At 45.7% G+C, this 27232-nt stretch overlaps 1 protein-coding gene across 1 annotated transcript; it reads left to right on the forward strand.

Moving 5' to 3' along the window:
• Positions 1-22571: 22571 nt before the first annotated feature.
• LOC123426001 (ethylene-response factor C3-like) lies at positions 22572-26172 on the forward strand. The gene is made up of 3 exons (XM_045109779.1): positions 22572-24068; positions 25798-25946; positions 26029-26172. The coding sequence occupies exon 1, from the start codon at positions 22666-22668 to the stop codon at positions 23440-23442; it is 777 nt and encodes a 258-aa protein (XP_044965714.1). The 5' UTR covers positions 22572-22665; the 3' UTR covers positions 23443-24068; positions 25798-25946; positions 26029-26172.
• Positions 26173-27232: the final 1060 nt, after the last annotated feature.

A 27232-nucleotide genomic window follows, 5' to 3' on the forward strand; every position in this document is an offset into this window, starting at 1 on the left:
GTGTCGTCATACGTGCTTAGGGAAAAGAACTTGCATGACATCTATTGTCCATCCCTCCCGTGGCAGTGGGGTCCAAAAGGAAACTACGGGATATTAAGGTTCTCCTTTTAATAAAGAACCAGACCAACGCATTAGCACTTGGTGAACACATGAACTCCTCAAACTATGGTCATCACCGGGAGTGGTTCCGGTTATTATCATTCCGGGGTTGCCGGATCATAACACATAGTAGGTAACTACAACTTGCAAGATCAGATCTAAAACACACATATATTGGTGACGACATAATAATTTCAGATCTCAAATCATGGCACTCGGGCCCTAGTGACAAGCATTAAGCATGGCAAAGTAGTAGCAACATCAATCTCAGAACATAGTGGATACTAGGGATCAATCCCCATCAAAACTAACTCGATTACATGATATATCTCATCCTACTCATCACCGCCCAGCGAGCCTACGAATAGATTACTCACAACGACGAAGAGCTTCATGGAATTGGAGAGGGAAGAAGGTTGATGATGATGATGGCGACGATTTCCCCTCTCCGGAGCCCAAAACGGACTCCAGATCTGCCCTCCACATGAAGAACAGGTTGTTGCGGCGCCTCCGTATCGCAAACGCGATGAAATCTTCTTTTTTTCTCGGACGAAAGTGAACTTATAGAGCTGAGATTGGGGGCGACAGAGCCGTGTGGGCCCCACAAGCTTGCCCACCGTCACCAGGGGGTGGCGGAGGTAGGGCTTGTGGCCCACTGGCCCACCCCCTCAGGTGGATCTTGGCGCATGTATATTTCATATTTTCCAAAAATGTTCCCCATAAATTTTTAGGACGTTCTCAGAACTTTGATTTCTACACAAAAATAACACCAAGGCAATTCTGCTAAAAACAACGTCAGTCCAGGTTAGTTCCATTCAAATCGTGCAAATTAGAGTCCAAAACAAGGGCAAAAGAGTTTGGAAAAGTAGATACAATGTAGAAGTATCAACTCCCCCAGGCTTAAAACCTTTCTTGTCCTCAAGCAACTCAATTGACAAACTGAGAGAGAAAGAAAAACTTTGACAAACGCTGTTTGATCTTGTTGTTGCAACTATGTATAACTCATAACCAGAATTTCAGCAAGATCACAAGTTAACCACATAAGCAAGTGACACAAAGGTCTCACGGTAAACTAATATCAATGGCATAATTAGCTAACGAGCAAATAAAAATGAGTTTCAAATACCAACACTTCAATCAAAACAAGCATGAAGCAATATGAATAGGTGGTATCTCGCTAGCTCTTTCTGAGACCGCAAAATTCAAAGATCAAGGGCTGACTAAACATTGTAATTCATAGCAACGAATATCCAGTCATAGTCATACTCAATATCAATCAAAAGCAAAGCATAAAAATGACAGAGGTGCTCTCTAATTGGTGCTTATATAAGAGGAGGATGACTCGACAGGAACATTGTAAGTGCATCTAGTGCCCCTTAGTGATTTTGGTGGTTTGAAGACTTATAGGTTAAGTATCTAATGTGTTTATGAGTGTACACGGGATCTATAAGTCACTGAGGAGTTTGTTATATTGGATGAATATCGACCCCTAAATATATATATATATTCGGTTGAAGAAATTGGTCTGAAGCTGAAGAATTGAATCGCGAAGTATCTGCGATGAAATTGATATTCCTCATGAAGATACTGAAATTGAGAAATTCGGTGTGTCCTGAAGAAAATCATTTTGAAGACTTTGAAGCATGAAGATTTACTCTTTCTGTTTTATTTTCTTCACATTTGAGTAATAGGAACACCGTACTGTTAAAGGGGGTCGAAGTTACACTTTGGAATGAATTTCCTCATGATGCTCAACCCAAGCCTAATTCTACCAAAAGCCTCAAAGTGAGGAATACGAGTGACATGAGGACTCTCACAGTTGAGGGTTCCGACCGTTTCGATACCACGCCAAGTCATTAGTCTTATCCACACCAACGGTCATATTATTTAAGGGCATTAGTGTCAAATCATGTCGGGATGCTCCCAGGCTATAAATAGCCGCCCCCACAACCATTAGCTGGTTGGCTGCTCCGTTAGGAACTGACACTTGTCATAAGAGCAACCCAAATTCCTCAGAAGTCCTCGAGAGTAATTCATCAGTGAGGAAACACCCCATACACCGAAACCACAAACCAAACCTAGTGATTGAGCATCACTGAAGAAGTTGTTCCTGTGTGGGACTGAAGCCTTTTACCTTTGAGGACTGTGCATCCTCCAGACGGTTAGGCGTCATGGTCTAAAGCTTTCCAGCAGTCAATTGTGGATCACCGGGTGACCAAGATTGTGAGGGTTTGGAAGTCTGCCCTGAAGACTTACCACGAGTGTTGGGCGAGGACTCTGTGTTCTTAGCCCAAGGAGAACACGGTAGGGATTGTGTGTCCCGCGACTGTGTGTCCTTTGGTTTCAATACCAAGCCGCTCCAAACCAGATGTACGACTGTCCCAGCAGTTGGAACTGGGTCATCAACTACTGTCTTCGCTGTGAAACGGGTTCTAATTCCTCAACTCCTTACTTTCCTCAGATTATGTGTTGATGACTTTCACTGCTACTGTTTGAAGAATTTGCTGAAGACTTTCTCTGAAATTCCTCAACCCCAAATTCTTCACGCTAGTTAATCCTCATCTGTTTTCTGCATGCCTGCTCACTGTGCAATCTGTTTTCACATTCCTCACTCTGAAAAACTATTGTTGTGAAACTTTGCACTTCTGATCCTTTACTGTTTCCGCTGTAAGTTAGTCATCAGTGAGGAATTTCCTCAAAAGGAATTTCCTCAGTGATGAAATTCTAAAAATCTCCTATTCACCCCCCCCCTAGTCGATGTAACGCACTTTCAAAAATAAATAGACAGGCCCTTCGCAGAGGGAAGCATTGATTTGCAGAGGTGCCAGAGCTCAAGCTTTGAAAATAGAGATAATAATTTTGGGTGGCATGCTTTCATTGTCAACGCAATGACCAAGAGTTCTCAATATCTTCCATGCTACTCATGCTATAGGCGGTTCCCAAACAGAAAAGTAAAGTTTTAACTCCCCCACCACCAATCAATCACACTCCACGGCTAGCCGAATCCTTGGGTACCGTCCATACTAACATCAATCCGGGGGGAGTCTTGTTTTACAGTTATGTTTTCGATTTAAGCGTGGAACTGGGCATTCCAATTACCGGACCCTTTCTCGTGAATGACAGTGAATAAACACATGTCGAGGATAACAATCCTAGAATGGAAGATACCCATAGCCCTCTGTCACAACATGAGCGGTTCGGGCATGCAAAACATATTATTTCTTGAAGGTTTAGAGAATGGCACATGCAAATTTACTTGGAACGGCAGGTAAATACCGCAAAATAGGTAGGTATGGTGGACTCTCATGGAAAAACTTTCGGGTTTATGGAAGTGGATGCACAAGCAGTATTCCGCTTAGTACAAGTGAAGGCTAGCAAAAGACTGGGAAGCGACCAACTAGAGAGCGACAACAGTCATCAAGATGCAATGAGTTTGACTAACATTGAATGCAAGCATGAACAGGATATAAATCACCATGAACACGTACATCATAGAGGCTATGTTGATTTTGTTTCAACTACATGCATGAACATGCGCCAAGTCAAGCCACTTGAAACATTCAAGGGAGAATACCATCCTATCATACTACATCATAGTCATCTCAAAATCTATGTTGGCATTCAAGACAAACCATTATAAGCTCCTAGCTAAATAAGCATGGCATCAGAAACTATGATCTCTAAGTTGTCATTGCAAACATGGTTCTCTCACAACAAAGCTGAATCTGGGTCGACAAGCTAGTCATATTTACAAAAACAAAATAGATAGAGTTCATACCAACTTTTCAGTCTCAGTCACTTCATCATATATCATCATTATTGCCTTTCATTTGCACGACCGAACATTGTGAACAATAATAAGAGTGCTCGTGCATTTGACTAAGTTGAATCTGCAGGCAAACACAAAGGAGAAGGCAAAGTAATATGGCTCTTTGAAAGCTAAACAGGTATGCATGCAAGAGCCACTAAACATTGTAACCAATATCTTCTACCTTGACCCAAAGAAAAAGAGAACTATTTACACGGGAAAACTCCCAACAAGCAAAAGAAGAAAGGAAAATCTTTTTGGGTTTTCTCAACAGGACACAAAACAAGAAAACAAGAAAACAAAAATAAACTAGCATGGATAATACAGTGGCAAAGTGTGAACACCGGCTAACAAAGTGAAAGCATAAGCTTGAATGTAAAGTCGGTGAGAACACGTACTCCACCAAGCTTAGGCTTTTGGCCTAGCTTGGTCTACTCCCATGGATGGTCCTGGCAAAACCCAAAATCATAATGGGTGTTATACGGGAGTGCTGCAGCCACTGCCTGAATAGCTGCCTCACGAAGTCGAGCAGCCGTCGTCTCCCTCTCATACTCCTCTTCCTCTCCTATGGTAATGTAGTATCTTCGTTTTACCTGAAAGTCAAAGAAAGCAGGAGCAGGAAGGGTAATATGGAAAGCACGCTGCCAGTTAAATATCAAGCGGCATAGGAGGGATCCATGATCTCTCTCAAGGAACTGGTAGCGTGTTAGAGCGACACAATCAAGGTAGGCTCTATGGAGAGGAGGGTCTTCTGAACGGATGGATATTCCAAAAAAGTTTGCTAAGCGTGTAGCATAAACTCCACCAAAGAAATCCCCCTCACTGGCATTTTTATTCAGCCTCCTTGCTATTATAGCTCCCATATTGAAGCTCCTGTCACCTGTTACTGCACTCTTAAGGATACTAAGGTCGGAAGCGCATAGGTGACAATGTGCACCCTTGCCGTTAATGCACCTACCTATGAAGAGGGCAAAGTAGTGCAAGGCAGGGAAATGGATGCTTCCTATGGTGGCTTGCGTGATATCTCTGGTTTCTCCAACAGTTATACTGGAGACAAAGTCTCTGACCGAAGACTTAGAAGGATCATTAATACTACCCCCATCTGGTATCTTGCTAATCCTATTGAAATCCTCCTAATCCATGGCATAGGACTTATCGTACAGATCAAACAGTATGGATGAGTCACGGCCAACTGAAAATTTAAATCTACGCACGAAAGAGGCAGTGAGCATAGCATACTGTTCACATTTATCTGAGAGGAATTCTTGTAACCCGGCATTGCGGACAAGTGTATCAAACTCATCCTTGAAACCTGCTTCGATCATAAACTCATCGGAAGGCCATTCACATGGTTGCACCGGTGCGTCCCTTAGTTGAAAAGGTTCGGGCTCCCGAAAAGAAGGACGGGGACCCTTCTTACTTGAGGAACCACCATGAAACTTCCTCCTGAACATAATTTCCTTTTGCTGAAATTTTTGAAGTTCAAGAGAAAAGTGAATGAAGACCATCCATACCTTGTAGCAACTACTCCTACTAGTGCCTAAAGACCGTATCACGCGCTAAAACTACTTGCGACCAGCTAAAATCAACCGTTCTAGCTCAAGAACAGGGTCACCAAGGTAGCAAGAATACGCAAAAGATAAAGCACTAGAGAAAAAACTAATTGGACCGATGGAGGAGTCACTTACCAAGGAGTAATTTCCCCAAAACGGTTTGGAGAATGGTGCTTTGAGCAAGGAGATCGAAAATCGCAACCAAATGAGCAAGAACACGGGTTTGAGCTGCGAAACAATTTTTTCTAGAGGTGGAAGAAGAGGCTGGGGGCTGGAATGAGTGGAGGGGGTCCCAGTGGGCCCCACAAGCTTGCCCTCCGCCACCACGGGGTGGCGGTGGCAGGGCTTGTGGCCCACTGGTCCGGCCCCCAGGCCAGCTCTCAGGCCCAGTAATTTTCAAAAATTCCAGAAAAAATCATACTACATTTTCAGGACCATCAAAGAACTTTTATTTTCGAGGTATTTTTCTCCGAGACGCTAAAACAGAAAACAGGAAAAGCTAAACTAAACCTATCATTTTTCTTCTAAGCAACAGAAAATGAAAGCTCAAAACAGAGGTATGTGACTCTTTGATTCATCCATTTCATGGTCATCGAAATAAATCCGTCAATAGGATTGATCAAGTCCTCATGACAAAACCTTCTCGAATCTCAAGAGAGAACGAAGAATTTTTGAATAGCCACTAAGTCACCTCAATGGGGATATGTATCTCCCCAACAAGCAAATCATACTTCATCTTAACACGAGGAATAGGGCATTCAAAGTTCCCAATAAGAATCGATGAAGTCTTTTCGATAGCATTGATGGAATGTACTTGATATCGTTTCTTCGGAAAGTGCACTGTGTGCTCATTACCGTTGACATGGAAAGTGACATTGCCTTTGTTGCAATCTATAACAGCCCCTGCAGTGTTTAAAAAGGGTCTTCCGAGGATGACAGCCATGGCACCGTCTTCGGGAATATCCAAGATAACAAAGTATGTTAAGATAGTGGTGTTAGCAACCACAACAGGCACATCCTCGCAAATGCCGATGGGTAAAGCAGTTGATTTGTCAGCCATTTGCAGAGAAATTTCAGTGGGTGTCAACTTATCCAATTCAAGTCTACGATAAAGAGAGAGCGGCATAACACTAACACCGGCTCCAAGGTCACATAAGGCAGTTCTTACATAGTTTCCTTTAATGGAGCAAGGTATAGTGGGCACTCTGGGATCACCAAGTTTCTTAGGAGTTCCACCTTTGAAAGTGTAATTGGCAAGCATGGTGGATATCTCAAGATCTGGTATCTTCCGTTTATTAGTCACGATAGCTTTCATCTACTTGGCATACGGAGACATCTTGAGCATATCAGTTAACCGCATCTGCAGAAAGATGGGTCTTATCATCTCAACGAAGTGCTTAAAATCTTCATCATCCTTTTTCTTGGATGGCTTAGGAGGAAAGGGCATAGATCTCTGAACCCATAGCTCCCTTTCTTTACCATGCTTCCTAGCAGTAAAGTCATTCTTCTCGTATCTCTTAGGTTGTGGATTATCAGGATTAACCATAGGTTCAATCTCCACATCCTCATCATTGCTAGGTTGAGCATTATTATGAACATCACTGTCCATATTGTCACCAGGTTCATGTTCATCACGAGATTGTGTTTCTGCATCAGATGCAGAAATATCATTAGGTTCTTCAAGTGTGATAGTATTTGATGAACTGGCATGTAGGTTTCTATCATCCTTCTTCTTCTCCTTAGGATGACTGGGTGTATGAGCATTGATTCCTTGAGAATCTTGATCAATTCTCTTAGGATGACCTTCAGGATACAAAGGTTCCTGAGTCATTTTGCCTCCTCTAGTAATGACTCTGACACAGTTGTCATTTAATTCATTGAGCAAGTCATTCTGAGCTTTAAGTACTTGTTCTACCTGAGTAGTAATCATAGAGGCATGTTTACTCAGAAGCTTCAGATCATTGACATTTCTGTCTACACAAGCACTTAAATGGCTAAGCATACGAGTACTTTGTTCCAAGTGTGTGTAATGTAATCATTGAAACTCTGTTGTTTGACAACAAAGTTGTCAAATTCATCAAAGCATAGGGTAGCAGGTTTGTCAAAAGGAATATCACTCTCATCAAACCTACGCAGAGAATTCACTTCTACTACTTGTATCGGGTTATCGAGACCATGGATCTCTTCGATAGGTGGTAGATTTTTGACATCTTCAGATCTAATGCCTTTCTCTTGGATAGATTTCTTGGCTTCTTGCATATCTTCGGGACTGAGGAATAGAATACCTATTTTCTTAGGAGTTGGCTTAGGAGCTGGTTCGGGAATAGTCCAAGCATTATCGTTGATCAAGTTGTTATTCAGTAGGGTCTCAGCTTCTTCTACAGTTCGTTCCCTAAAAACACAACCGACACAACTATCTAGGTGGTCTCTAGAGGCATCGGTAAGTCCGTTATAGAGGATATCAAGTATCTCGTTCTTCTTAAGAGGGTGATCACACAAAGCATTATGTAGCTGGACGAGCCTCCCCCAAGCTTGTGGGAGACTCTCTTCTTGGAGTTGAACAAAGTTTCATATTTCCTGCAAGGCAGCTTGCTTCTTATGGGCAGGGAAATATTTCTCACAGAAGTAATAGACCATATCCTGGGGACTACTCACACATCCAGGAGCAAGAGAGGTGAACCAGGCTTTAGCGTCATCCTTTAGAGGGAAAGGAAACACCTTAAGGATATAGTAGTGGCGGATCTTCTCCTCATTAGTGAAAAGGGTGGCTATATCGTGTAGTTTGGCAAGATGGGCTACGACCGTCTCAGACTCATAACCGTGAAAAGGATCAGATTCGACTAGAGAGATTATCTCAGGATCGACAAAGAATTCACAATCCTTATCGGTGATAAACATAGGTGAAGTGGCAAACTTCGGGTCGTATTTCATCCTAGCTACTAGAGATTTTTCCTTCCACTTGAGAAGTAATTTCTCAGCGTCATAGGCATCCTTACACGCAAGAAAATCCTCAGCTATCTCTCCCTCCATAACATAACCCTCAGGTATATCAGGCAATTCATATCTAGGAGAGCTAGATCTAACAGGAGCAAAAGCAGGTTCTATCTCAATAGTATCGGCAGTTTCAGAAGCATCACGAGCATTGGCAGTAACTCTAGCAATATGAGCATCAAGGAATACCCCTAGTGGAACATCAGGCAAAGTAGTATCTCTAGCAGTATCAAGCATAGCATCATCAGGTGAAATAGCATCTCTAGCATCATCAGGCAAAGCAGTATCAGGCATAGCATCTCTAGCAATATCAGGCAAAGCATTACGAGGCATAGTATCAAGCATAGCATCTCTAGCAGTAGCATCATAAGCATCATCAAGCACAGGCGACATATCAAGATTTCTAGCAGGAGGTGATGTCGCAAACTTACTCATAACTGAAGGTGAATCAAGTGCAGAGCTAGATGGAAATTCCTTACCTCCCCTCGTAGTTGAGGGCAAGACTTTGGTTTTCGGATCCTTCAGATTCTTCATAGTGATCAGCAGATATAAATCCCAAGTGACTCAGAGAATATAGCAATACCTCCCCGGCAACGGCGCCAGAAAAATGCTGACTGGCACTCTCTGGCAATAGCTAGACGAATGATGATTCTGTGACAACAAACCTTCCCCTGCAACGGCACCAGAAGAATGCTGCTAGCACTCCCCAGCAACAAAACTAGAAGAATGTTGTTGATGGCCCACCAGCGCGTGAGTTCGCAACAGTTTTCGAGGGTAGAGTATTCGACCCAAATTTGTTGATCGCCAAACAGGAGGTGAGAGAATACTCTCGAGTATTAGCAGCTGAATGTGTCAGATTCAACCACACCTGAAAGATTAGTATCTACAAGCAAAGTAGCGAGTAACGGCAGTGGCAAGGAACAACAGTAGTGACAGCAGTAGCAAGTAGCAACAGTAGCAAGCAACAGTAGTAGCAACAGTAGCAGCAGAGCAAGACAAGTAACAACATCAAAGCAAGACAAGTAACAGCAGCAGCAACAGTAGTAACAGCAGTAGGATAAACTCGTAGGCAATGGGTCGGTGATTTGTTTGGATGATATTCATCATGCAACAGTTATAACACGGAGAGATATGTGGCTAGCTCCCGTTCGTCAATGTGATGTAGGCATGCATTCTGTGTGTCGTCATACGTGCTTAGGGAAAAGAACTTGCATGACATCTATTGTCCATCCCTCCCGTGGCAGCGGGGTCCAAAAGGAAACTACGGGATATTAAGGTTCTCCTTTTAATAAAGAACCAGACCAACGCATTAGCACTTGGTGAACACATGAACTCCTCAAACTATGGTCATCACCGGGAGTGGTTCCTGTTATTGTCACTCCGGGGTTGCCGGATCATAACACATAGTAGGTAACTACAACTTGCAAGATCGGACCTAAAACACACATATATTGGTGACAACATAATAATTTCAGATCTGAAATCATGGCACTCGGGCCCTAGTGACAAGCATTAAGCATGGCAAAGTAGTAGCAACATCAATCTCATAACATAGTGGATACTAGGGATCAATCCCCATCAAAACTAACTCGATTACATGATAGATCTCGTCCTACTCATCACCGCCCAGCGAGCCTACGAATAGATTACTCATGAACGACGAAGAGCTTCATGGAATTGGAGAGGAAAGAAGGTTGATGATGACGATGGCGACGATTTCCCCTCTCCGGAGCCCAAAACGGACTCCAGATCTGCCCTCCAGATGAAGAACAGGTTGTGGTGGCGCCTCCGTATCGCAAACGCGACGAAATCTTGACTTTTTTTCTCGGACGAAAGTGAACTTATAGAGCTGAGATTGGGGGCGGCAGAGCCGTGTGGGACCCACAAGCTTGCCCACCGCCACCAGGGGGTGGCGGAGGCAGGGCTTGTGGCCCACTGGCCCACTCCCTCAGGTGGATCTTGGCACATGTATTTTTCATATTTTCCAAAAATGTTCCTCGTAAATTTTCATGACGTTCTGAGAACTTTGATTTCTGCACAAAAATAACACCAAGGCAATTCTGCTGAAAACAGCGTCAGTCCAGGTTAGTTCCATTCAAATCATGCAAATTAGAGTCCAAAACAAGGGCAAAAGAGTTCGGAAAAGTAGATACGATGGAGACGTATCAGCCGCCACCTCTTGTTCTTCATATGGAGGGCAGATCTGGAGTCCATTCTGGGCTCCGGAGAGGGGAAATTGTCGCCATCGTCATCATCAACCTTCCTTCATCGCCAATTTCATGATGCTCTTCACCATTCGTGAGTAATCTCATCGTAGGCTTGCTGGACGGTGATGGGTTGGATGAGATCTATCATGTAATTGAGTTAGCTTTGACGGGGATTGATCCCTAGTATCCACTATGTTCTGAGATTGATGTTGCTACTACTTTGCCATGCTTAATGCTTGTCACTAGGGCCCGAGTGCCATGATTTCAGATCTGAACCTATTATGTTGTCGCCAATATATCTGTGTTTTAGATCCTATCTTGCAAGTTGTAGTCACCTACTATGTGTTATGACCCGGCAACCCCGGAGTGACAATAGCCGGAACCACTCCCGGAGATGACCATAATATGAGGAGTTCATGTATTCACCAAGTGTTAATGCGTTGGTCCGGTCCTTTATTAAAAGGAGAACCTTAATATCGTGTAGTTTCCATTAGGACCCCGCTGCCATGGGAGGGATGGACAATAGATGTCATGCAAGTTCTTTTCCCTAAGCACGTATGACTACATACGGAATACATGCCTACATTAGATTGACGAACGGGAGCTAGTTACTTATCTCTCCGTGTTATAATCGTTACATGATGAATAGCATCCGGCATAATCATCCATCACCGATCCAATGCCTACGAGTTTTCCTACTGGTCCTTGCTACGTTACTTTGCCGCTGCTGTTGTCACTGCTGCTACTGTTACTCTGTTGCTACTGCTGTTACTCTGCTACCACTGGTTACCGTTGCTACTGCTGCTATCACCCTACTTTGCTACTGATACTTTGCTGCAGATATTAAATCTTTCAGGTGTGGTTGAATTGACAACTCAACTGCTAATACTTGTGAATATTCTTTCGCTTCCCCTTGAGTCGAATCAATAAATTTGGGTTGAATACTCTACCCTTGAAAACTGTTGCGATCCCCTATACTTGTGGGTTATCAGGCCTGCAAAAACAAGGATATAAGCCGTCGCAGTTAAGACTCGACCCGGCTGCTTCCCAACCGTCCTTACTCTCGGGGGCTACACCTAGTGGGTGCGCTTGCACGCCCCCACTACAAAGACAAGGAAGAAAAAGAGTAAAGGAGCAGAACGCTACCGTAATGCACTCCTCAAGATGGATCAGCCAATCCTGAGTCGCCTGGGGCTGCCCGTTGCTCCTGGTAGCGGCAGTAGGCGAACTCCATGATCGAGTGCTAGCACTCCGGCTCCCAGAGAGCCAGGAGCCCCTCCATTAGAGGCACTGCCGACCACGACCCAACTCTCCAGCGGCCGGGCCTTGGAGCCGGTGCCTGCTCCGGCCATGGTCGGCATCGCGCCGACACGATAAGCGTTCCGGCTACCACTGAAGACATGCCCCTAGTCGGCTCCTTTGATGAGTCGGCCCCTTGGGGTTCCCTCGATGCGGGGGCCTGTGCCTCCGGCACTCGACCACCTACCTTCGTGCTCGTACCGGATCCCTCGCCAGTCGGGTAGCTCGCGTCATCCGCCTTGCCGTCCGGAGCATTTGTCCCCGGCAGCAGGACCTCGGCCTCCGGTCGTGAGACGTCTGGTCCCTACGGTGCGTTGTCGGGCTCCTGCACTAGACCCTTGCCAGCATCCGCTTCACTCGCGTCCGCGCATGCCTCCTCGGCGGCCCAGGCATCCACCTCCGTCTGTTGCACAGGGTTGTGCTTCCCCTTAGACCTCTTCTCTCTGGGCGGCGGATTCAGAGCCGAGTCGTCCTATTGCGACACCTAACCCGTCGTGTCCACACGGATCTCTTCACGTGCCAACTTTTGGGCAGCCTCCTCCCACGGGCGGCGCTCCTGCTTGTCCAGCGCCTTCTGCGCCGTCTCCAGCTCGGTCCACGTGACACACTCCTTCTCGGCGCTCCCGCTAGCCTCTTTCGCCCCGTCAGAGTTGTCCTCCCCAGGGCGCATGGGGCCCTGCTCGACGCATTCTGACACACATGAACAATGACGAAGAAAACCAAGATGAAGGGAAATAGGACGGTCGAAGGACTTACCCGATGTTGACACGGACCGCCCGCCTGACGGATCCCACCGGCGCGACCTGTTGCTTCTTCTCGCCGCCTCCATGGCCGTCAGTCGGCTGCCCGTCGGCTACTCGCTTGGGACCCAGGTAGGAGCTCGCCAGCTGCTTCCCTTGCCCTCCTGCATCCGCCTCGCCTCCTGTGGAGTCATGGCCGGCCCTGTGAAGCCGCTTCCTGGACACGTTGACGTCCTTCTCCATGGCCTTCGGGTCCTCCACGACGTCTACATCCCGCGATGCCGGCGGCTCAGCATCATCATCGTACCTATCCAATCTCGTAGCACGAATTTAAAGAACTCCCCAGCCAACTCAGATTCCTACAACTCCGCCTCGTCGGCTCCCAATGCCTTGCTTGTGGCTCGAGCCGCATCCCCCGTCTCCACTTCATCGGCGTCCTCGATCTCCTTGGTGTCCAACTCCGGCAAGTCGGCACCGACTCGCCATAGGCTTGCAGCCAGGGAAACAACTGCCGCGGTGGAGGGCATCCAGTGTCAGGCATGAAAAAGGGGCATACATGGTAGAAAGTAGGAAGGGTGACACGTTTCTTACCACTTGGGCCGGATGATGTCGATCGTAGGGAGCCTTGCCCCATCGCCACTCCCCCTCATCCATCCTAGCGATAGAGATCAAATTCACCCGCATCGCCACGTGCATAGCCCTCAGCTCCTTCATGGAGAGCCGCCACAGGTTGTGTCGGCCGCCCATCTAGCAGATGAGGTGCGGGCGACACTACAGCGGCTGCACCCGACGCGCCCCCATGGTGGTGAGCAGGTCCACACTAGTGAAGCCCTCCGGACCAGTCAGCTGGGCCAGCCGGGCATAGAGCTATTCCGCCACCTCGATCAGTTGCGGCATGGCCGCCTTCCAATTCACCATGGCGAATGGAGGCGAGTTAACGAAGTCACGTAGGTTGACGAGATCGAGGCCCGCCTCCACGTTCTTCACGTAGAAGAACCCCTTCTGCGAACTCTTCACCGAGTCCTACAACAAAAGCTTGGGGAAGCCGGATCCCGTACGATGGTAGACAAGGGCCGCCCCACAGGCCATCATCTCCTTCTTATTAGTGCTTTTGTTCAGCACCGTCTGTTGCTTGAGGAAGAAGAGCCGACGCGAGAGGTCTAGGCACGGCTCGATCCCCAAATAGCCCTCACACACGGAGACGAAGGCAGCCGACTGCAGGATGGCATTGGCGCCGAGGTGGTGGGGTTGCATGCTGAAATGCGTGAGGAACCGACGAAAGAAGGTGCTCACCGGCAGCCCGAACCCCCGGGTGAAGTGCTTGGCAAAGAGCACCACCTCGCCGTCCCGCGGTGCCGGGGCGTATTCCGCCCCCGCGATGCGTGCTTCCACGAGCCCCGCCAGGCGGCAGTTTGCGGCAGTGACGGAGGCACTCGATGAATTCGTCATCGACATCGCTGCCGTCCTAGGCGCCCTTGGTCATCATCGGGCTCGGAGGAGGTTCGAGCGAAGGGCCGAAGACGGTGGAGGCGAGCAGATCTTGGTGGGTGCCGACGAACGACAGCACGGCACACGCGTGGCCTGCGTCTCTCTCTCTGTGTGTGTGTGTGTGTGTGTGTGTGTGTGTGTGTGTGTGTGTGTGTATATATATATATATATATATGCACGGGAAGGGAAACACCGAGGAAGATGAAGGACGAGGGTAGGGGAGCGAATGGCTCTCTCCGCCCTCCCCTGCCCTTTTAAACCTGGGAGGGGGTCCGACACGCATGATCCCCACTACTTCTGCACCATGTGGACAACATTACCGCGCATTCGGAACGCAAACCGTCGGCCTTGACCCGCAGAAGATCCGCGCGCGTGGTGCGAGGTCATGGTCAAGCAGGCCCAGCCTCGCAGACCGGTCTTGTCACCCGCGTGGCATGTCAGGCTGCGGCCCATGGCACGCCACACGTGACGTCCCCTCTCTCCACTTTGGAGATCCCGAGGCGGCCCACGGGACACCAACCGAGTGCGACCTCGTCCGCCTCTCGCTAGCGAACTATCCGACTACGGGTCCGCGGGTCTACGGGAACAGTACCAAGCTGATGAGGTTCGCTGCTCCGAGCCGGCGGGCCTCCCCTGCTTCGGGGACTCCTGACGGGGGATAACCCCAAGGTAGGCTCATTCGTGCTACTTCCACCCTTTTCACAACAATACGTGGTAGACGCTCCCCCCGTAGGTCGTCTCCTCCTGGCTGGCTACGCAGCGTGAGCCGCTTTGGGGCGAGGCCATCCGCTATTCGGCTCGCAAGCGACCCGCAAGTCGGCGAGTCAACCCTTGTCGCATCACCCTCATATGTGCGTCAGGGACGCATCAGCGAGACATGGCTACAAGGACCAAGGCACCGCTAGTGAGCATACGCCCGACTACAAAGGAGGCGGCCGTACCGTTGATCACAACCGACTACAACCAGGCAAGGCCGCATAGTGGTAGCACGCCTCCATCCACTCCATTACCTACTCCTGCATGGCTACAGTGTGGTTCGCAGTACTGCTGACCGCGGCTAGCCGCCGCAAGACGACGTCGCGCTGCGTAGCCCGTATCACGGCATGACAAGGCCCCCCAACCAGCGGGCCCTACGAATGACAAGACCCCCCAGTAGGCGGGCCCTACCAGCGACGGGAACCCTCGGCCGACGGGACCACTGGCCGGCTAAGAGGTTGCCAGCCGAGTCCCTCGGTGTCACACATGTGTATTGTAAGCTAGGGGTTGGCCTATAAACCCCCGTGGAGCCACCCCATGCAGGGGGTCGGCCAGTTCCGTCCCGCAACACGCACGCACACACACACGGGAGAGGTAGAGAGGGCAAGCATGCTCCTTATTCCTCCTCCCTCATACAGCTCAAGGATCAACCATGTAGCTCGATCGGTTCCTCAACCATACTAGTAGGACTAGGGGTGTTACATCCCACAAAGGGGCCTGAACCTGGGTACATCGTGTGTCTCGCACCGCTTGTTCTTGATCCCGTTTCCGGAGCCCGTCGGCGTCCTTTTGGCCCCAACCACTCTCGATAAGCCACCCCATGGCATCTGCAGTGAGAAAACCACGACACATTGCTTCTAGGGCAATGATGTGAAGCTATATGAGCATCATGTGGATAAGTTGTTCGTAATGTTTTGGCACGAAGAACCAAAGATCGAGTACTATGTCTGTACCATCATAAGACATTTGCTAAATCAACGCAACACATGGTATGCTCAGATCAATAACTTGTCGGGAAACACTTAGTATCATACATCTGATACAAAGAATTCACCAGACCACTCATCGGTCGTCGATGCTATTTTGATCCCACGGCCAGTACGTGCAAGTCAATTACCAATATAGCTCTCTAATTAAACAGACCATTATTCATGACCCATCCCAATAATTGCTCGCCTGCATCGTATACCTAATTAAATCGCGCCTGCCCTTGACCTCCTCACCCAGTTCGCCTCCACTGCTCGCAACGACCCCATCGCCAAGCTCAAAAGGTCCCTGGCGGCCATGGTTTTCTCCGCCGCCATCCCGCCCCGCCCCAGTTCATCGCCTCGTCCCCTGTGCTGGTAGGGTGTCCCCTCCTTAGGTGGCTGCGGGTGTCATTAGTCGGCTACCCCCTCGCCGTTGAGCTTACAAGCTCCCTTGTTGCCCCGATTCTCTGCCAGGATCTTGCCTGTCACCCTCCTATCCTTTGTGCTCGTGCACCGTCCTGATTTGTCAAAGAGGCCTTCAGGCATGGACGATAGCCCCATTTGCCCCTCCTCCATCCCCAATAGACACGGGGTTTGATTACTCTCATCTTGATTCATTTTTTAATTTCTACAATGGGAGTTGATTTATGCAACTTATGTCCTGAGGATTCTTTGAAATATGTGTTCATATCTTGGTTCGTTGAATTTGTTGGGTGTCCATATGTTCTAAATGATGTGTACTTGATCACATCCGTACCTAGCTGCAGCGTCGTCGCTGATGAGACATATGTGTAGGCCTTCTCCAAGGATATAACATGTGATTGCAGAATCATCAGTGGTGGATTCTGTGTGAATCTGTTTTTATTATATGTATTTGCAGAATTTTATTTGATGTAAGCTCACAAAACGTCCAATTAAAGTAGATGCAATCCGCTTGTAGATTATATATGCACCCGGATATTAGTGTCAAGCATGCTATTTTCCTTCTTCAATATCTTGTGCTTCCAATACATCTTCTTTATACATTTATAACAATTGGTTTTTGCTTCAAGCATTCGTGCTTCCTACAGGCGATGGAATTTCAATCTATTTCCATGCTTAGATTTGCATGTACAGATGCATCTACCATCATTCATATGTACGGTTGGAGTTTAATCTATTGGCATGCTTGGTTGGTTTACATATTATTTCTGCATAGCCTTAGCAAGCATCTATACTTCCTAGGTGTCTTATGTTCATATATTTCTTCCTTGTAATGGAACTTCACTCTCTTGCCATGTTTCCTAGATGTACAGATGTAAAGTTCATTGGGAGCATCCATGATTTTTATGTACACATAAAACTGCAGCTATTTTTTTATTTAGTATATTTTTTTCCAGTCTTTGCCTATTTTTATTTTATATTTAAACAGACATACTTTATCATATATCTCATCACTTCTATAATTTTCATTTCGGCACTTCAGGTTGTGTAGTTAGTCATTTTGGAAGAAAACCGATATCAAGCTCTCATAGTGTGTCATGAACGCCAACAAGATAATGTATGCCTTGAGGAACTACACCAAAGACCAGCTCGAGTAAGGAACTGTGCCAAAGGATAGCTCGAGGGCCGCATTGTCACATCGCATACAGAAGCAAGTAGGGAAACTAGTACAAATTTTTTCCCAATTTGTAATGAACGATTCGATGTCAATTGTTTGTCATGGAAGCAAAATGGTTTTCCCGTGAAACTATTGAAGCAAAGTCTTTTATCCATGGAAACAAACCGAGCACATTTGTATTTTTTTGGAAATGCATCCCTCATGTCTTTGAACTTTGAAGCAAGTATACGCATGATAATGATTCTTTCTATGGAAATGTCTTACTTCTTTAGAAGCAATTTTCCACTTGACCTAAACACGATTGTATTGTTTGTGATGTGAAAGAAACCACCTCCTAAGTACAAATTCAAATAAAATTGTAGTAAGTCAATTCACCATGGAAGCCAATTCATTCGTACATGGAAGCAAATTTAATTCACTAGAAAATGATGCTTCCGTCGGTACGAAAGAACGCTTCTTTGGTATAAAAACAATGTTACCATCACTAAGGCAACACATCTTTTATAGTATTTCGTAATTAATAACATGATTTACTTGTAAGAAGTAACAATTTTAAAACAAAATTATATCCACGAATTTTGGTATTTGTAGTCATTTGAGGAAGCAGTTTTGGGAAACAAATCTGAAATTGTAGGAAGAAAGATTTGGAAACACATTTAGGAAACAAATCACAGATTATGGAAACAATTAGTAGGAAGCAGCATAATTTACGGAAATAGTTATTAACAAATCAGGCATTTAACTCACAAAGGAAACTAGCTAATAGACCAATACTAGATCGGACTACTGGAACACATCTAATCGTACGGCTATCGATCGGTCTGATAGAAGCAAAACTAGCAGTGGTCTGATGCCTAGTGCTGCCCTAACTTGTCACTAGCTTGTTTGTACCTCTCTCACTCCTTCTTCCCTACTATTCATGAAATAAATGCTCGCTACCTTGATGATCTACGAATTTATAACTTCATACTATAGAGTCACACTTTCTATTGTGGTGCACACAACAACGAGCAAGATCATGCATGAATGAACACTATAATCGTAAATTTGATATACATATACATGCTGCCTACATATGTTGTGCTTTCTTTTATCTTAACCCACACTGCATCAGCCCATTATAGCTGCACATTGTTACATTCGACATGCGCATATTGATGTATTAATCGTACGTTGCATCGTCCATTAACTTGTAATAATCCACACTTTCCCTCTATTCCAGATGATTGATACTGGTTTATACTCACTAATCCCACACAACTAAATCTCAATTATGCCTACATTACCACTAGATGTCTCTCTTGTTCACTTTGTTATTTCACCGTCACTACTCATGCTTTCTTGTTGTGCCCACTATTTGTATGACAACTATAACTTCAATTTGCTATGCTCACATCTCAGCTCAATTTTCTTTAACTCTTAGACTTTTCCAGTATAATACTATCTTCTACTGAACACGATGTTATACTCAATGTTATAAATTCAGATCGCTTATACATGCAACTTTCTTAATATATTTCACAAATATTACATTATTTTTCTATACTTGTTACTTATACATGTAATGTTTCACAAACGATCCTCGGACTAACTACGTGCTTTTATTTCTCTTCACAATACTTTCAGGTGGAATACACAAAGGAGAAGTTGCAGAGATACATTCAAAAAGAAGATGACAATCTCCCACTGAAGAATGCAGATGGCACCGTGAGCCATGACGCACGATTAATCCTTGAAATCGACAACAGGGCGACCATCACGACCGACTGGTCATGGTTCCAACATCATGCCAACATTCGTGAGGGTGCCATCCGCGCTTTCCACTTCAAGAACAAGCGAGGGTGCAAACTTTCTCTCACCGCCCACCGTCGCTAGACAGAATGACGTCAACATCTTCAATCGCATATGCATGTCATCCGTTTATAGTTTCCAGTTGATCTATAACAGCTCAAATCTATATGTTGTCATGATTCGATGACCTATGCCTCTCTTTTGCATATCCTCGTCTTTTGAACCATGTTATGCTTCGGTTCAGATCGATAGCCATGCTCTACTTCCCACCATGTAAAATTGTGAACTACTTCCTAATATGGATCTGTTGCATCAGTTTTCTTATTGTTTATATATATTTCTCTGTAGTGCATTTTTCTATTCAACATCTCTCATTTATATACGCTTCCTGACCTGTTGTACATCACACAAACACGTTCACACCTAATCAAGCTAGACAAGTACGCCAGATACGCCCAAGAGGTGTCATGGCCCCTACCACTAGTGTGTTTACATAAACATGATTGAAAAGTCATGTGAAGGCATATGAATATATGACCTGTTATTTTATGACTTTGAGTTATGCATTACTGTTATCTTTACTTGGTATGTTGGAGCAACCCACATGTTATCTTTTGAGTTGTCTCATCCTTTTTTTCTCAAATAGTCTCTCATATGTCCAATAGATATAACACTCCGTTTTTTTATTTCTCATCCACACTTTGACATGTGCACTGATCACTATAAAATATACATACATGCACTTTCTCCGGTTTTTGAAAATTTCAAACTTCCCATCACTTTTTTAGATTCTTCATGATCAACTCTGGTCCATCAACTAACTTCGATAGACCCACACACTAACTTGAATCTGATACTCGTTAATTAGTAATCACAAAGCACAAGCAGATGGTCGAGATCTCGGCATCGCGTGGCATTAGAGCAACTCCAACTGGCCGACCCACACGAACGGCGATTTCGACCGTTTGGATCGTCCCCTCACTCCGTGTCCGCCCGGGTTATGATTTGGGACGGCAACCCGCCCAACGCGCTAACCCATATTTGTCCGCGTGGCCGGCTAGCCGCCGTTTTTTAACAAATACAAATATTTTGCATATTTTGGAACAACAAATGATATAGCATAGTTTCACAATCAAAAATAAAATATAGCAAAGCTTTACAAGCCCAATAAAAATTAAATTGTCTACAAGATACACCTATTGATTGCCAACATGATCCCAAATATGCTCAACCAAATCATCTTGGAACGGAATATGAGTTTTCAAATCACGCATTTCATGACGAAATTGGGTGAACTGTGCAAACGATGTCGCTTCTCTGCCGATGCCGCTTCTCTGCCATGCTGAGGCGCCACATTGTCACCCTGAAACTCAAACCCCTATCGTGGAGACGTTCCGGGTGCTCATCCTCTACGATCATATTGTGCATGATCACACAAGCAGTCATCACTTCCCATAACTTTTTGGTGCTCCAAGTTCTAGCAGGATGCCGAACTATGCCCCGTCGAGATTGCAGAACACCAAAGGCACGCTTGACATTGATCTTATGGCAAATCTTTTCCTCTTCTCTCCAATAGGCTTGGAGATCGTCTTCACAATAGTGATCCACTATGGATAGATTCCGTCAACTAGACAGTATCCTTTGTTGTAGTTGTGACCGTTGATGTTAACATTGACCGGCGGGCTATTGCCTTCAGCAAGCCTTGCAAACACCGGCGATTGATGAAGAACGTTGATATCATTGTGCAATTCGGCCATGCCAAACAAAGAATGCCAAATCCAGAGATCTTGAGAGGCCATGGCCTCAAGTATGACAGTGCAAGCCTTGAGATGGCCCTTGTACTAGCCTGGCCAAGCGGAAGGGCAGTTCTTCCATACCCACTCCATGCAGTCTATGCTGCCAACCATCCCTGGGAAGTCCCGGCTGGCAATGGTCGCCAACAAGCGGGTTGCGTCTGCAGTAGTCGACTCTCTCAAATACTCAGGGCCTAACACTACAATCACAACCTTGCACAATCTGTATAACGACTCTAGGCATGTAGACTCACTCATACGGACGTACTCATCGATAAGATCACTGGGTACTCCATAAGCAAGCATCCAGATGACAACAATGCATTTCTGATAAGATGAGAAGCCAATCCTTCCAATGGCATCCTCTTTGCACTCGAAGTAGTTATCGTATCCGACCACCCCTCTCGAATCCGGTTGAAAACATGCCTAGCCATACGGAAACGACGCCAAAATTTATGATGTTTGAAGAGCGGATTGCTTGTGTCAAAATAGTCCTTCCATAGAAGGAAATGATAGGAAATGATAGCTCTCTCGGTTGCGATTCAACGCCGGAACATGCCCTGAAATCGAGCCGCGGAACAACGACTGTTGCCTATTAATGTGGTCATGGACCAACACGGCAAGCGGCATCTCCTCATCGTCACATGAGGAATCATCGAAGTCGCACAGAACATTACAGAAAAAGAACTCGTCAGCGCAGTCCATTTGTACCTTGAGGCAAAATGTCGAATAGCTTGCGGGCGTGGACGACGAAGCTGACCGGCGACGTCGGATTGCGGTCACGGAAGCTGCAGTGTCCCAACGGTGATGCGGACGGCGGCGCGGGTAGGCGTTGCGGTATAGGAGGGAGGCCACCGGAACTGGGTTGCAACGGCGGTGAGGGGGCTGGGGGCGAAGCAAGGGCTGGATGGGGGTGGAGAACGACCAATGTGTCACTGACTCACGGGCCAGGGAATGGTGGAAGCGCGCGTCGTCCGCGTCCGCTTTGTGTCCGCACCGACCCAAATCAGACTCAAAATTGGGCCAAAAATGGGTTGGCACGCGGACGAAAAACGGACGCGCGTCCGTTTGGGTCGACGCGTTGAGCCGTCTTTTATGTCCACCCAAACCCAAACAAATGGCGGGATCGTTCCGTTGAAATTCTCTCATGTCTCATAAAGCAAATACGGTTTCTGGTCGTCCGTCGTGGCTGTTTCGCAAAAAAGTCCCTTCGTTTTCAGTTAATCAACCCGTCTTTCTTAAGTGAGGAAAACGTTTCGTCTGTCGTGCATGTTTGCGAAAACACCCTTTCAAACCCGCAGTCCTTTGTAGCCCTCCCTCCCCTCCCCCTCCTCCTTCTCCCGGTCGCCCGTCCTCCTCCTCCTCCTCCTCCCTCCCTCCCCTCCCCCTCCTCCTCCTCCCGACCGCCCCTCCTCCTCCCTCCCTCCCCTCCTCCTCCTCCTCTTCGCGGCCGCCCCTCCTCCTCCTCCTCCTCCCCTCGCTGATGCCGTGGTGGGTGTGGTGGTGGATGGAGGAGCAGAGGGTCTGAAATCGGTCCTGGAGCAGTTCAACTCGACGTCACACGAACATTCCATGTCGTCCGATCCAAGCAGCACATGCACGGCCTCTTCCTCTCCTTCCACGTCACCGCGGCTCAACGCGGGCGTCATCAACTTCTTGGCATGCCGTGCCATGACCACGCACCACCGACCAGCAGCAGCACCACCATTTCCCGTCCACTCGCCGGGCTCCTCCACCGGCTCCGCCGACTCCGCGCCGTGGAGTAGCTGCTGCCACCACCGCCACGCCCCGGCCATGCTGCCCCCGCTGCCGTCCGACACCAGCGACGCCGACGAGAAGCTCCTGCTCAACGTGCTCTCCCGGCACCAGGGCGCCTCCGTGCACAAGGCAGCGACGGTGGCGCTGCCGCTGAAGCAGGGGGCCGCCGATGCCGAGCGCGCGTTCCGCGGCGTGCGGAAGCGGCCTTGGGGCAAGCATGCGGTGGAGATCTGGGAGTCGACGCGGAACGGCGTCAGGGTGTGGTTGGGCACGTTCGAGAGCCCGGAGGCGGCGACGCTCGCTTACGACCAGGCGGCCTTCGCCCTGCGTGGTGGCGCCGCCGTTCTCAACTTCCCCGCCGACCAGGTCCGCCGCTCGCTCGAGGGCACGGAGGAAGGCGTCCGTGGGGTGTCGCCCGTGTTGGCACTCAAGCGGCGGCACTCCATGCGGAGCCGAAAGGCCGCAGCGTCGGCGGCGGCGTGTCGCAAGGCCCGTGGCCGGCCGGAGGGCGTGGTGATGGCGCTGGAGGACCTTGGCGCTGAGTATACCTGGAGCTGGTCGTCGAGTATGGCGTTGGCGAGGGCGCGGTAGGACTAACAGAGTGAGCGCAGGGGTGTCCGCCCACTTTGGGCATGATGCACTCGCGAGCGCGCCGGCTGGCACCGGCGAGGTATCTTCTGGAGGGCGGGGTGAGTCATGGGGATACGCGGGAGGAGGAGGCTGCACGACGTGCGGCTCGTGCTCCCGTGTCTGACTTGGACACTCCTTCTAACCATGTCCAGCTACAACAAACAACAAAGGTCTGATGCGGATTGGTCTTCCCTGCTATAAGAAACAACGAGCAGTATTCAGGTTGTCTTACTTGGACCAGATAATCAACGATCCTGAGCTAAAATCTCCATCAGGACGCGGATTGGTCTTCCCTGCTATAAGAAGCAACGATTCTTAGCTGAAAGCAGTATTCAAGTTGTCGTACTTGCTGAGAATCAATGATCCTGAGCTAAAATCTCCATCAGGTTGCGTACTTGGACCAGAAAACTCATTAATTCCTGGAGTTGGACCAGATAAGCATCATGCAGCCTTCAAGTTCGACTGGGGCACAAGCAACAAGTTCGCCGGAGGTAGAAGAATGTTCGCCGGAGGTACAAGAATCTTCGCCGGAGGTAGAAAAATATTCGTCGAGCCATCCAATATCGCCAACAATGGCTACACCACAGGTATGTAAATGTGTGCATGGTGTGGGGGGGCATATTGCTCCAACTGTAGGATAGGCTTAATCTAACTCAGCCTTTCAATGTTTAGCTCCTGTCTAAGAACAACATGAGATATCATTTCTGAAGAATAAATATTGCAATTGGTCAGCTAGCTTATCTCGATAATAGAAAGAACAACTTGTGTTCAGTCCATCGAAAGAACCATGAAAATATATATGAAAAATGAGTTATTTGCTGATATATTGCCATTAGTACAAGGGAAAAGGTTGTCATGAGTTTTGAATTGTATAATAGAAATACAAGAATATATGTAGCTACTGAGCATCTATACTACTACTTCTAAGCAAACATGATGCCTTCTCATTTAGAAAATACTAATATAATAACTCAAAAAAAATTGCAAACTCAGTTGAATACTTGAATATAGTAAGTGAAACAAATAAGCCGCTAGACCTAAATGAGCATTGGAAAAGTATACTATTGCCCTATTATTGTGGAACGAACTACAAAAGTAATAACCTGAACTAACTATAATATCTTGATTTCTGAAAAACAAATCCTTCTGAAAATGCTTACGTCTTAGACACTCATTGTCCTTCATGAAGCTAACAAGTGGTAGTGGTGGATGTCATCGGTCCGTATTAACTAAGAGATTTAATTTAACATCCGTAAGATGCAATAGTACAATTTGGTACACGATGTCAGAAGCACGAAATATTACACCAAGCAATTTGAAAGTGAATAACAGTGAATTATCCTAGAATTGCTGCTTCAAGGGTCCCCTGAAATATAAGATGGTCCACAGCATAATATGGGATTACCTTAGTTTTCATATCACTGGGCATCTCACCGGCATAGCCGTCTTAGTGAGATTCCACATCTAAAGAATTGTCTTAACTAAACTAAAATATAAAGGACCGCCCTGTAATTGCCAGATTTAATTTGTGCTTTATACTTCAGGTTGGTCTTCAATTGATTGATTGAAAATGTGTCATAATCCTTTTAAACAGTTAAAACTTATTTGGTATTAGAAGCATCCCATGTTTTCGAGTTGTACATGCAGTAACTTGCTGAATCTTGGCATGTGCTCTAATAAATATCCAGCTGTTCATACCTCTGTTTAATAAATATATGTATGAGATTTTCATGGAATGATCACCATGGTTGTCGTTTTGTATCTTACCTCTGTTTAAACTGATTCCTGCGATAGTGTTTTCGACAGTTGAAGGTTTGCCATTTATTTTTGTTGTGACTGCAGAAAATAGATGACAACAGTGAACTTAATATTGCAGAGGATTTTGATAACCGACCTACCAAAAAAGCAAAAAAAAAACGGAATCATCTTTTCTGGAATCATCAGCTATGTCAACATCTACTCCTCTTTTTGATTGTTTTGAATCGATTGTGTCGGAATCATACATTCAGATAGATCATGATCCATTACTATCAACTCCAGACCCATCTAGCTCCACATTATCTCCTGTTTTTTCATTACATGATGCTAACGAACCGGATTTACATAAAGAGATCAAAGTTGATGAGACATATGATCCAGCACCATCCAGCCCCACAGTGTCTTCTGATTTTCCATTAAATGATTTTAAGGATCCATATTCAAATAAAGAGATCAAAAATGATCAGACATATTATTACCTCCCACGAGGTATTTGTTTTTCTTATGATGTGTATTTTCATATCCAATATATATTCTTAAATTATTTGTTTTTTGCAGAGTATACACTAACCGATCATGATCTATGTGCTCATATAGCAATAGAATCAAATCCTGGGAAAAAATTGATGGTTCAGATAGATGGAAGTATTGTCTTACAAAAGCAATTAATGTGCCTGCTAGATGAAAAAGAGTGGGTCAATGATGATGTAAGTATACCCTTACTCAAACAGAAAAAGTTTCAATTTCCTAATATCTATTAGTAATGTATTTTTTGGAACTTCATTACAGGTGATCAATGCATATATATATGTTGTATAAAGGACCAAACACATCTCCACAATGACAATATTGTATATTTTGAGAGTCCTTTTGTTACCTCACTATTTAAACGTGATGGCGAGCATGGCATACAACAAGATAGTGCCTTTATGACAGAGCTTGTCAAAAAATATATGAAGCATGACATGGTAATATCTATAACTATAATTTTCATGTTCTAGGTTTCATTTTTTTTTAAACTATGTATCTTTATTATAGATTGAACTTCCAATAAATACGAACAACACACATTGGTATTTAGCCATTCTGAATATAAAAAAGAGTGAGATTCAAGTACTGGACTCATTGTGCTGGAAGTTTGACCGAGAGGATCTCGCTATTACGGTTAGTTACGACACCAATTTAATTACTATATGTAAATGACATACATTCATTGTTCGCTAATGTGTATCATTTCTGATCACTATTTCTTTTTTAGCTACGAGGAATACAATTTCATTTGGACCACCTTAAAAGTCATAACTTGGTAAGTGATGATTGGAAAGACGCTGATCTTACTGAATGGAAGATCACAGAATAATTACAAAAGCCAATTCAAAAAGATAGTTCTTCATGTGGTTTGTTTATGGTCAAATTTATGGAATATTTCACGAGTTGTTCTCTACCCTACACAATTACACAGGTATATATTTGAATTCTTCAATATAAGAACTATGTTAATTTTACAAAAACTATGCTATTTTTTAACATATACTAATATTTTTTTGTGTTGCACAGGAGATGATTACTTCTTTTAGGTATAAGTTAGCCAACATACTATTATGTTGGAAAACAAACACTACAGATATGACTACAAGCGTTGAACAAAGTGATGATGACACCGAGGGAGATGCTGATGATATTCGGATATTGGAAAGTCTAGATGATATAAAAGAATCAAAACCGAAAATCACAGTATTTATTGAAAATAAATACAGATCATTGATATCTATTCTTTCAAATAGGAGCTTGAATGAGTTAACATGTGCACTCTGTAGCTTCATTACGTTAATCAATTACACCGACATTTTAGAGTAAGTCATTTCAAATTAATAATGCAATTGTATGACAACTTATTTTCTTAATGGTTTATTATCTTATATTTTCTCAATTGCTATCATCATCAGGAAAGTATGGGTCCAAAGTTCAAAGCCATATCCAATTAGCTTGTCTC

The sequence above is a fragment of the Hordeum vulgare genome, chromosome 2H (genome assembly GCF_904849725.1).
Source record: "Hordeum vulgare subsp. vulgare chromosome 2H, MorexV3_pseudomolecules_assembly, whole genome shotgun sequence".
NCBI lineage: Eukaryota > Viridiplantae > Streptophyta > Magnoliopsida > Poales > Poaceae > Hordeum > Hordeum vulgare.

Bases quoted from the DNA above. Each gene is read 5' to 3' on its own strand.
- LOC123426001 (XM_045109779.1), top strand. From the start codon at position 22,666: ATGTCGTCCGATCCAAGCAGCACATGCACGGCCTCTTCCTCTCCTTCC.